The sequence below is a fragment of the Lepisma saccharinum genome, chromosome 2 (genome assembly GCF_977018435.1).
Source record: "Lepisma saccharinum chromosome 2, izLepSacc3.1, whole genome shotgun sequence".
NCBI lineage: Eukaryota > Metazoa > Arthropoda > Insecta > Zygentoma > Lepismatidae > Lepisma > Lepisma saccharinum.
In genome coordinates, this window is record NC_139230.1 from 68,945,111 (window position 1) to 68,957,822 (window position 12,712).

Below are 12,712 nucleotides of genomic sequence, written 5' to 3' on the forward strand. Positions count from 1 at the left end.
TCAGCTGATAATTTAGAGCTAGGTATTTATTCAAGTTCTTTAAGATTCATTGTGTGATTCCACATTGTACCTCATATGACTGCTTGCAGTGCAAAACTTAGGTTAATCTTGTGACGTGAGCTGATTCTCATAAAATTCACCGCAAACGCTGCTGTTTCATAATTTGAAACTGAAATTTCCCCTCTGAATCTTACGAAGAGAAACAAAGGTAGTCAAGAAATACGCATGTAAGTTTCCTACTTTTTACGTATATGCATGAATTTATAATACGTTAAAAATATTATTTAGCTACAGGAACCAATTCAACGGCACAATATAATTACGTGCAATTTTTATAAACTACAGCAATCAATTCATACGGTACGCGCTTCCGTTTTAGAAATTTCTGATTTGATGATTTTTTTCTCTCACCATCAATTTTCTGAACAGAACGTAGTTAGCTGCTTCCAGGGACACTGGAAAATTTCCCATTTTCCCCCCCTCTCTCAGACGAGAAAATAGACACGATTTTTATGCGTATTTTTGTTGAGCTGCAACGGAAAGATTTTTTTCTTCCCCACTCAAGAATCGACGGATGAGAACTCTTTAGGTGGATTTACAGATTATTTCCCCTACTATTCATCTGCCATTATAGCAGATCGAAGAGGAGATAATAGCATTGATTCCTCGAAGCTCATAAATTGGAATCCGAAAACATGTTATTTTCCCATTACCGTATCTAAGAATGGATGCTTTTTCCACAACTATTGTTTTTATTCACGAACTCATTTTGTGAAAGAGGAAACCTCCTTCGTGGTTCTGCGAGAAAGAAAACGTGGAACCGAGAACTACGAACACTGAAAGTAACCCTAAATACGTTAACATTAACGTTTCAAAGCAATAAAATAGTATTTTTAACAAATGTCTGTGTTCCAGCAACGGCAAAAACTGAAATACGTCACGTGTTAGTTTAAAAGTGACAGTTGATATCAATTTTGAATTTTTTTTTTTATATTTTACGAAATACCTTATTTGGAAAGCTGTTTGTCATTGTTTACACTGTGGTTCCCAATACCCTAGGAGATGCACGTAGTTGTAGTCATGACTTCTACGTACGTAATAAACTGACATGTGTAAAACTATTTTGATAAACCACGAGGACTTATTTTTTACAGAAACTCATAATTGCTGGTGTTAATTAAATTGATTATATTAAATTCCTTAGAACTAGCGGTAATCTATCGTGCGTGACATAACTTGGAGATAATATACCTAAAGTTAAAAATTATCGCATATTAAAATCTTGATATAATGGCAAAATTTTAAACAATATTATCAGCTGACGCAAAATAGAATTAAATTAATTAATAGATTTTTGTAATATTTACCATTTGCCTATATTTGAAAAAGAAAACCTACCCTCAAAATAACACACCCCGTGAAAATTTTGGTTCCTTTTCTTTCTAGTTGAACAAATTTATATTATTTTTTGAGGCTCTCTCCTTGGCGTTACGCGTTTGATTCCCTGTGGAACACATTTCATTGTTTCAAATCCTACTTTAAACTGAAGGTTTTGGTTGGCCTCTCTATTCATAAAGTAGTCTTTTGAAACATATGCTTACCACTAATAAATTTAAAATGAATTGAAGTTTAGGTTCAAAGAGCACACTTTCTCTTCGATGCTAATGGTGTAATTATTTTTGTGGAACTGTTCATAAACCGCATTATAAGCTTTCAGTCTATAGCGGAAAAGTTAAATTTATGAAACTTCTTTTCCGACACATTAGAAAGTTCAGAATAATATAAAATATCAAAATATTAATCTGAGGAGGCTATAATTTAAGTTTATTAACGTGACTGTTAATCTGATCAAGATGCATTCGTTCGATGAGATTTAGATACCATATAGAATGAAGTGTTAGTGAGTTTGGTACATTCAGATGTCTCCAAATCAAATATTTCCCACTATTTCCGATTGGTCCTTCTTTTATTAAATGTTAACCTATAAGTAGACATTGAATATATGGAAGTTACTGTTTGTTTGAAGAAAAATACCAGCTTGTGCTGCTTTATATCGGGTGGTATAAATTCGCTGTTACTTCGTTTTTAAAGTATGGGCAGTTTGTGTCCTGGAAGGAAGCAATAAAACATTGTACGTATAAGTGCATGGGCTACGCCTCGATAGGATTTTTTTCTTATTGTGTGAGAAACGTACAGATCGGCCGAATCAATATCCAATAATAGTCCACATCCGTGGTTTAACCAGCGAAGACGGCGCCAGAGAAGAAGAAAGCCAAAAGGCGAAGGAAGGAACAAGAAAAGGAGATTGTGGAATTAATAAAAGAAAGACGAGAACATGGCCCATAAAATTAATCCGCTTTAAAAATAGAGAAGGGAAATATTGGAGAAAGGGGACGGGGAATGGGATTGAACCTCAGACATAGAGAAAAACAGTTTTGGTGAATTAGTGGCACATCTCGCATTTGGTCTCTCTTTTTGTGGTCTTGTGGCAACCAATGACATTGGTGTATTCCGAACGGAGAAAAGGAGAAGGTATTGTCGCAGAACCGACGGAGTATTTGTGACAATATTCCATGGCAAATTCTTGACTCCTCCAACAGTAAACCTTTTTCTATTGATTCTGGAACTTCTCCAGCTTAATAGGAGTTAGCATTTTGTCGCCACTTGCCTCATACAAGCGGAAGAGGGCAAACCATTGGGGAAAAGGTTGTGGCCCGTCTCCCTTTCTCCCCATCCCATTGATATCACTTTCCTCAACGTTGATATTAGCCGCATGTTCGGTCCCAACGAAACAGTTAGGTAGCAGAGGGAGAAAAAAAGAAAGCTTTCCTTATCCCGCAAGTAATATGCAAGGAGCTCCCCCCTGCTTACTGCTTATATTAAGGAAGAAAACAATAAAACACAATGTTTATGAGAAGCTGAACGTAAGGCGAAGCGTTCTGGAAATGTTTCAAAATGTGAATGTTCGCTAAAGGTCACCAGCTTTTCGGGGGCCATCATTTTCTGATTTAGTGTGTAGATCCTGCTTGAGAACTTCCAAGTTTGCACGTTTAGTGTTCCAAAGATTTTGAATGATGTGTCGCCCGAGATTGTGGTGAACGGAAGTGGATTTGGTTTTTGGTTTTAACAAAGGGACGCAGATGGAAATTGAACAATTACACAGTGCACCTCAGTCAAATGATATTTATTAATTCAAAATGAAGTATTTTCTAGCTTTTCGAGTAACATCTAAACACTTGTTACATGTAAACTAACCATAAGAAATCCCTTGAAAATAATCATAGTAATTTTATTGAACATTTTTGCAATTAACATATCTTTTCATTTAAAATTAATTCCTCTATTGTTGTAATCAGAACAAGGGACTTTATTATTTTATTCAAACACATTTTAACAATTTGGCCAGAAATTACATTCTCTTCTGACCGTTAACGCCTTCTTCTCTTTCTGATGGTTGCATGTGTCTTTTTTAATCTTAATATACTTACATTACTAAATATGATATTTTAAATTCTGTAAGGAAGATACTTGCAAACAATAGACCTATTCTTTCTTGCGTTGCTAATATTGTGTGCTTACCAATTATAGTACACTATAAATACCATAAATCAAGATAGACGTCTGTCTGACTTCCATTTGGAAAGTCGGTGTTCGAATCTCGTGGTTACCTGGCTGTAATCTTAGGAGTAGAAGGTGATCCATGATCGTGAGAATGTATGGAATCACACCTCAAAGTCTCATATGCCCTTGAAACGCGATGCTTAACTCGGAAGGAAAGTTCAATACCTAATTGCTTTTTGCGTTAAGAAATAACGGTCGTCATAGCGCATGCATTGGCTTTTATAATTTTGCGTTGTGTGCTGTCGTTGATCAATATAATCAATGAAGTTACATTGTAGAACGCGTTAGCTAAGCAGTTGTTAAGTTCAAGTTTTGTTATGTAAGCTTATCATAATTGCAGAGTTCCTTCGACCGGACCTTAGAGACCTTCACTTGCGGATGTCAAACATCACTCCGCCTTGTATGTTCCTTCTGACACACCACACGCCAAGTGCATTTTATATCACATGTGTACTTCGATTGAAGAATCTGTCTCGTCAAGATGCACGGCAACAATCGACCCAGTCTTACTGAACACGGGGGAAATAATATGGCTGCTGAAAGAACTCTTACAGACTCGATACAATTCAATTTCTGTCATCACGGAACGCGTTCAGACAACCCAGTTTCATCAGTCCTTTCATCTGAATTGTGCTAAGAGGTTTTCAGATTCATTATTTTTAAATTCCGATTTGAACATATAAACGAAATTCCATTGTGCAAACATTTAAATCGAAGCAGAAAATAGCAACACAAGTTTGTAACTAGGTCACGTTGGCTCTAAAGCCGTTGGTATTAACTTGCAAGCAATAGACTCGTTTGGTTTGAATGTAAGGTAACTTACTGTTATTCCTAAATACTGAATACAGGTAATTTATTGATTTATTTTGTTTATGTCTCAGAATAGGGTTCATTGAATAGTTCAAGAAAAAATAAATTGCATTACATAACACATTTTTAATTACACTTGCTTTTATTAGCAATTTGGAAGTGAATCATATAAATGTGAGGTTTCATTGATGACTGGCTTCTAAACTTTTAAGTATATTGTCCTAAATACTCTTTGCTCCAAGATTATTTTGAGAGGAAAATGTGGGAATATGTTTCATACGCCCATTAGGCTTCGACTTGGAGGAAAGGCACATTTTGCCCTACCAAAACATCTCAATGGGGGAAGATCACCTCCACCCCCACTACTGCCTCTCAGATAATTTTTATATTAAATATGGATTGAGAGAAATATAACAAAAATGTTGGTAAACTTTTTATCTCTAAAGCGTCTATTCTGTTGTCAAAGGAGTACCACTTTCAAAGTTATAAGGAGTTGATTTGAACAGAATACCGCAAAAGGCAGACTATTTCATCTGAAGAAATGAGCCAACAGATCGGATGTTCTTACAGAGAGATTATTCATAAAGCAAGTTTTATTGTTGCACTTACTTTATACTGTTAGTATGTACACCTCTTTGAATTCACAATAATGTCCTCACTAAATTATTTTCGTGTTATATGTAGTTAGTTTGTCAATCCCTCTCTCCACTTTGAATCATCGTGCTAGGATCTCGAGTGAATTGAAAATATTGTGAATCCAGTCAGTCACGTTTTTTTTCTTTCCTTGGAATATTGTTCTCACTCGAAACACGCATGCCGAAGAAAAAAATGCAAGATTTCCCTTTTCCTTTATTCCTTTCCCCATTCGTCACTGGAATTGGTTTCTAAATCCTGCCCTTCTCCTTCCAGAGTGAGTTGGTAAGAGTCTTAAAACTACAGAAAGCACTCCCAACAATTTGAGGTTCTCTTTTCGAAAGGCTGGATCTTGAATGTTAAGTGTTATTTTCAGAAGGACTTTGGGATCCCAAACAGTCTTCTTATTGCATAGGGGGGGTTCGCTATTGACAAAAGTCAGAGCAAGTGGTTACATGAATAGTTTTTTCATTCTTACTTTTAAATTCAAAATCTTGATTGTTTCTTTTGCAATATTTCAACAACTATGAAAAAATGGCCGAGGTGATCCATGTACCGTAATTTCGTCAGTATAGGAGAAATTATTACTGTTTCCTGCTTCTAAAAGGCCGGGAAAAAAGTTGTTGAGAAAGCCTTCTTAAGGCATGGGTGAGGATCCTAGGTCGTTTGGAGATAGTGTTTCTTTAAACTAGTATGATATTTACCACCCAGGTCTCAGTAATAATTCTGTTTTTCTTTTTCATTTCGTTACTTATGTCCTTTACCTGTGTAAAGCCAATTGTAGCTGGAAAAGTCAATCATATGATAACGCAACGTAACAACATATTTCGTTGTTTTGATACACTAATATTAGAAGAAAATTACAAGTAGAGAGCGCATTTTAAAATGTATTCATTATTCATTTATTCAATCATTTATTGGAATATTATCGAAGATCTTTGGAAATACCATAGAAAATGAAAACGGATTTTTACAATTCTTCACCTCTGCTGGAAGCATTATATCATTTTTACTATCGGGGTAAAGATTGGAGAGTCTGCTGCAGTATCCTTGTTAGAGCTTTTAAACCTGTAAACTGCTTTCAGGTTGCTAAACGTACTAATTGCTTTCCAATTAAAGGCATTCCTGTTTCGATTTCCGGTGAATTAGGATCCAGAAGTTTCGACCAGCATATGTAGACGTTAATACAAATTTTAGATACACTAGCAACTAAGAGAGACTAGTCCCAATAGCTCATTCACTTGTGATGAAAAATTACCAGATACAGCGGACCAAGAAATTTGTTTCAGTTGTGCTACAGGAAACACAACGTGAAATTTCTATTTTACACAACTGATTCCTGTACAGATTATTATAGTCTTAAATGGTATGCAATCCACCATATTTGTAATGTATTTGGGTTGCTTGCAGATTAAGATCGTCTTTTTCCTCTCTAGATAAACTACATTGATATTTTATTTATATTGTAGAAAGAAATGTCAAACATTAATGCAATATGCATTATATTTTTGACAGAGGTTTTGTTCGGGCATTTTCCCACACAATAACTAAAGTTCTTAATTTTGTAATATTTTTGTCTTGACGGGAGAGCACATATTAGTTTATCAGATGCTGATGTACAAAATTAGTCTAACAATTGAGTTTCTATGAATGTAGTTCAAAACGTATATGTTTCTTCTTGTATTACAACCAGCGGCGTTGTTTATTTCCAGGCCTCATCTCTTGTGAAAGCTTTGAAACAGCAGCAACAGCAACAACAACAGCAGCAACAGCAGCAGCAACAACAAGAAGTAGGTAAACTCCGTGAACTGGGCAAGGAGGTGAATAGCAATGGGAAGAGCAGTCCCCTACAGTCTTTGCCTCAACAGATGATGCTCTCTCCCGGACTGCATCAAATGCAGCAGTTGTTGCAGCAACAAATCCTCAGTCCTGCCCAACTCCAGTCCCTCATGCAGCAGCAAACGCTTTTCCTGCAGCAGCAGGTAAGTCCGTTTGAAAATCTCGAATTGTTTAAATGAAAGTTTGAACAGTTATATTGTGTCGTACTTTATGACTCATGCCCCAGATTTTGGAGAGGTTTCGGGGGTTTGGCCCCTGGGAAGGAAAGATGCTGTTTTCAAAAGGGCAAACATAGCAAACGAGATATTTGCAATGTCTTAAACTTACAAAAGAATATACTAACAATTTGGTATATTTGCTTATAGGTGGGCCTCACAATGTTGTCGGTCCCGGTCCTCCACATTCATAAATCCGGTAAACTAAAGACAGGTAATCTTTTCGTTACCTGTGTTATTTCCAGATGGGAATGACACTAAAAAATGTAACGGGCTACATGTTATTTTACTTTCCAACTAAAAGTGCCGCATAATCAGTATCTGAGCCTTCCCTATAGTGTAGCCTTGTAATCAAAGGATCCCGAGTTCGATATCCGGCGGAGGCTCAGAGTGGTTCTTTTCCCACTTTAAATTGTGGTCTAGTCCTTGTGCATAAAGTAAACTTAGCAACAAGAAATCCATGACCATTACACATTTTTATGCATGATAAAATATTCGCACTTAAATAAAAAAACGATTGTGTTCCGTTTTTGTAAATTTACTGTCAGACTGTTAAATTTTAACGGTAGAATATTGTGAATTTTACGGTAACATCTAACAGTGCATGTCTTCATTTGTGATACGAAAGACAAAAGTAGTTCTCAGACAACTTCCATGTATTACAAATGCAAGACAAATAAAATAGCCAACTCACTTCTGTGTTACAATCAAGTTGTCTTAAAAAAAATATCAAACGAACTTTCTGTCTGTTTCTATATTGGCAAAAATGCATTTGACTGGTCAAGTTTTGTTTTTCACATAAAGGATCCTCCAGGGATTTCTTATCGCTGGATTCAAATCAAGTTATTGCATACCGGTCTCCGTGGTGGAGTGGTCATTGCAAAGCGCTACGGACCCAGAGGTTCCAGATTCGAACTATGATCAAGACAAGGATGTATAATTTTGTTTATCCCATCATCCAACTCGTTACTCATCCTCACCGTCGCGTCCATAGAGTAAAATGACGTAAAATAACCAATATAAAAAGAAATCTTAAATTTTATGTCTCATAATTTATTCGCCAACAGGGAGCAATGCTCAGTCATGTGCCCACGATAACATGAGCGTTTAACTGCATCATTTATTTATTTGCATATATATGCCAAAATATGGTTGGAATGTAGAAATGAATTCACCGTATTTGAGTAAAATATGATCGAATGTAATAAAACAGAAGTTATTTAAAATCGACTTTAAGTACCCAGCAATTCGTTTACTTTTTTTCGCAAAAGGTATTGAATTTTATGTATAGCTCTGTGATGTCCTATAAAAAATAATGTTTAGAATGCCTTTAAACGATAAATTATTTGATTTTTTGTGTACTATTGTGGAGTTATATTAAGATTACTTTCACTGTAATAATTCTCTAAAATGAGTAAAATGTCTGTGCTTACTAAGAGATGTTTAGGAAAGGTGTGTCGCACTGATACGAAGTAAAGGAAATCCGCTTTTTTGTTAGGAGAGGGTGGAGTTATCACTTATCAGTACTGTAGTTGTTTACATTTTCTGCGCTAAAGAAAAACTGTATTTTCATGTACTGTAGGCGATTGTGAACAAAAGGTTGTATTTGGCTTGAAGCTAGGTATTATTTGGTGAGGAAAAATATGGTCAAATATTGTGGCAAAACTTTAAACAAAGTGTGCAGTTTCCCTGGGAACGGGGAACGGGACTAGCAGCAGAAGCAAGAGAACAATGCACTCAGCACGAGTCGACATTTCTAAACATTTACAACAGAATATATCTAAAAAAAATAGGTTTCCAACCATGGTGGTTTCTTTCCATTATTTACGAAGGGAAACGTAGTCATTTTGCTTCATTTTGTATACATATGTTACACGGCTGCGGCTCAAAGTTCATTGCAAACCTTTCCCCCTCTCCCTGACTGAAGTAAACATTTGCATTTTGAAGTCATTCTTGGTGTCCTTTTGTCTTGGGGCAATTGGCTCGTTTCTCCTTTCCGGTTTTAGTTGCTTTTGGAATATTCTGTGTAGATGATGAACATCCATTGGGTACTTTGGAAATTCGTCCTATCCTTTGTTCCGTTTGAGAGGCTGCACACATCAGCTGTCATTAAGAATGCATAGTCTCTCTCTGAGAATGACCATTTAAAAGATAAAATACAGTCAATTTACAGTGTAAGAGAAGTGAGCGATTTTGGAAAGTGCGTCGCTTGAAATGATACAACCTTTGCTATGTCAGTCTATATTTTCAAGCTTTCCAAGCAAAGATTCGAACCAAGGACCCGTCTGTTTGCAGCGCGCTACAAATTAGTCACTCAGTGACTCTAGGTTGCATATGTGTTTGTATGTAGTGTACAGTCACCGGCAATAAAAGTGGGACACCTAGATCCTGAAATACTTGCTTCCCTGCAAGGTGTTATGTAGTTAGGCAACACACATAGCGCATGAAGGGAAGCGAGTATTTCAGGATCTAGGTGTCCCATTTTTATTGCCGGTGACTGTACTATTGGGTATTCTTTGCTTACTACAAATATTTCCTCCGGCGCTACGATCGTAATTTTATGATTGTCGTTTAATATCCCCTAACATTTCTTGACCTGTTTATTTATAAACACGAACTGTTGCTAAGATTTAATGAAAATTCGAAAACTGTATCATCTCTAAACATCCTTAGGTTTAAAAGGTATAATATAATACATGATTAGTGACTCAACTATACGTCAGTTGGCATGGGTTTTCGCATCATGGGATAGTTCACTCAGGAATACAACGAACTTGGAAAATGCGACAATAGTAAAAAAATAAATAAGTCCTTTAAACAGAAGATAAAACAATGAAATGGAACTCTCAATTTTCCATATTAGTGTTTCCTTTTCACAGGTAAAGAATGAAATCGAATAGAAATATCCATACGTAACAGTACGAATACATATCAATCCTCTTTCTTAAGGAAGTTTTACTATATATATATATATATATATATATTACAAAAAATTTAAAAAATAGTGCTGCTTTTATTCGGTTTTCACTTTCGGAGAAGAATCCCGAACTCATTCCAATAATGACGTGTGTGACTGAATTGTCCTTAAAGTGTCACCAGATAAACGAGAAACTTATCGTATTGACCAAACCAATCCAAGAAAGTGGGTCTCCCCAATGACGTAGTGGTAACGCTGTTGTTTTGTAACCAAGTGGTTCCAGGTTTGATCCTCTGTGGAGACACAATTAGGCTACCAGTTCTTCAAATTCCAGTTTAAACTGTAGATCCGGTCCCAATTGGCCTATCGGAGCATGAAGTAGACTTAAAACAACAAAAAAATAATGCAAGAATGTGATATATTTTTAAATCTGTTGCTTGATTGATTGATTTGGTATTTTAAGTCCACTTTATGCACAGTAAGGCTAATCGGAACTAGACCTACAGTTTAAAGTGAGGTCCGAACCACTTGTGCCTCTACCGGGTATCGAACCTGGGACCCCTTGATTATTTAAATCTGTTGCCTTGAAGATCTTTTACTTTCACGTTTAACAACAGTAAGGGCCACACATTTTCGATCATTGTATACCCTTAGGTTTCTCTCGCATTATAACCATTATCTTAAGTTTACATAAGTAAGAAAATATAAAATGAAGAAATATAATATTTCGTTTCCATTATGTACTCTATAATGTTGATTTTGCGGGTACGCCGCAGTAATATATAAGTAATGCACTTACACGAAGAAGGTGTGATCTTAAAACATTAGGAACAGCGTTGAAACGAACATGAAGCAACAGCAAATGATGTAAAACAATGTTTCGTCTTCTGTCAGGCATCACGTGGGATATGAATGCAAATCTCTGCGAGGAAAGTACGAAGTACATCTTGTCTGCTTTTGCACCACCTGAAACTTCAGTAAGTACGCCCTTTGTTTCTTGAGGCGTTATTAAGAACGACTGGCGTGTACCAGTATAAATATTTGGACCATTTTAATGCATTATTTACTGGAGACAAAGGTAATTGAAGTTGTGCATGAAATCCAATAAGTGCTCGTACAGCAAACGGCACCGTATAAGAGGGAGGCCTTTTGTTTGAACTCTCAACGTGATTACGTTTTCCAGACGAGGAATTACACTAATTTCAAGCAAACACCTGACTGGAGCTGCCTTGTTTTCTTCTTACACGGCTTCCTCCGTTTGAAAACGTGTAACTTTTCGCATTGTTTCCCAAAGTGTACTTCTAGCACTGCTTCTCTCCCCTTCACGTACTCGCCCTCCTGACACTCTACGGGCTTAGAGAGGAAATACTTGAAAAATCTTTCTTTTTTTATCATGCATTCTATCCTCGATTAATGTTTAATGCTGTGTCTCGTTGCAGGAGCAAGATATGGAACGTGCGGGGTCGGAGAGATTTGGCTATCTCGCCATGAAATCAGTGGTACGTTGTAGGATGAGTTTGACTTTTTTTTTAATGCATACTGTTTCAATTCACACTCCCTTACTCGCACTTCTCTTCGGAAATATCTTTTTAATTCAGGGCGTGGATGAAAAGGCATAGATTTTTATATCACATTTCTCCTGTTTGGTCATAATTTCATTAGAAACCTGTCCCTATGCGTTCTCTTGAAAACCGAGGAGTTAAGCACGCATTTTCGACCATTTAGTCGCACCTTCCACGGTAGCCTTTAACTATAACAATTCATTGGTGTATCCTCCAACCTAAACATATTATGGTTTTCATCACTCCCTGATTCAAAACTCTTATTTCGTGAAATTTTCTTCTAATGACTGTCTTCAGGTGCAATTGCCCCGAAATGAAATCATAAGTACGACCCTGATTTCATACTATTTGTTTAAATAAAACCATAGTCTAATCCCATGCAATGGAAACATTTTGGTTCCTGAATGGAGAAATAAAAGTCCTCCTTATGTATCTATCCTTGTGCCATGAAGACACATGAACACGTATGAGGCATGGGGCACGGCCTAAAAAAATATTTCACGTGTAAAATTTCATTTCAGTCACAGTAATTTGCGTTAATTATTATAACGCAAGTAAGACTATTACAGGTTGTCGCAGAAATGCGACGACTTCAAGTCAAAACCTTGTACTTCGAGGGGGGGGCAGGACAATTGGGGGAGAAATTGCTCTACTTGCTCCTCTCTGAAAAACATCCTGCGGACGTCCATGGATATGGACAATTTGCAGAAAAGCCTGTACACGTTTGCAATCTTAGCAGCAGATTAGGTGGTGTGGGGAGTATCACTTGTCAAGCCTCTAAGTTTATTGTCAGTTATTCAAGGTTTAATAATCCCAGAGCTAATCGGAATTGCCAACCGTAGGAAACATCGAACAGAAGATGAAATTCGGAATCTCTTGTCACTAGTCGCACTATGAACTCCGAAGGAAGATTGTAAAGATGATATGTCGCTATACTGTTTTCTTTTAGAAATATTCAGAACGTTTTGCATTTTCCCCTTAAACTAAACATCATCTGCACATTAGTGCTTGCCGAAGTTCTTATCTATATGGAATTTTATTTCATGTATAACACAACCATTTAAAATTATTTTCAGATGGTATGAAGCAAGGCAGAAATAGCGTTCAGGATTTTT

General features: G+C 36.5%; 1 protein-coding gene across 8 annotated transcripts in view; it reads left to right on the forward strand.

Annotated features, from left to right (window-relative positions):
• FoxP (forkhead box transcription factor P) overlaps positions 1 to 12,712 on the forward strand; it is a 1,057,401-nt gene that overhangs the window by 973,006 nt on the left and 71,683 nt on the right. For all 8 annotated transcript variants that reach the window (XM_083117436.1, XM_083117437.1, XM_083117435.1 and 5 more), the window contains 2 exons: positions 6,777 to 7,046; positions 11,475 to 11,534. In XM_083117436.1, the coding sequence (XP_082973562.1) occupies positions 6,777 to 7,046; positions 11,475 to 11,534 (330 nt within the window). The remainder of the gene's footprint in view (positions 1 to 6,776; positions 7,047 to 11,474; positions 11,535 to 12,712) is intronic.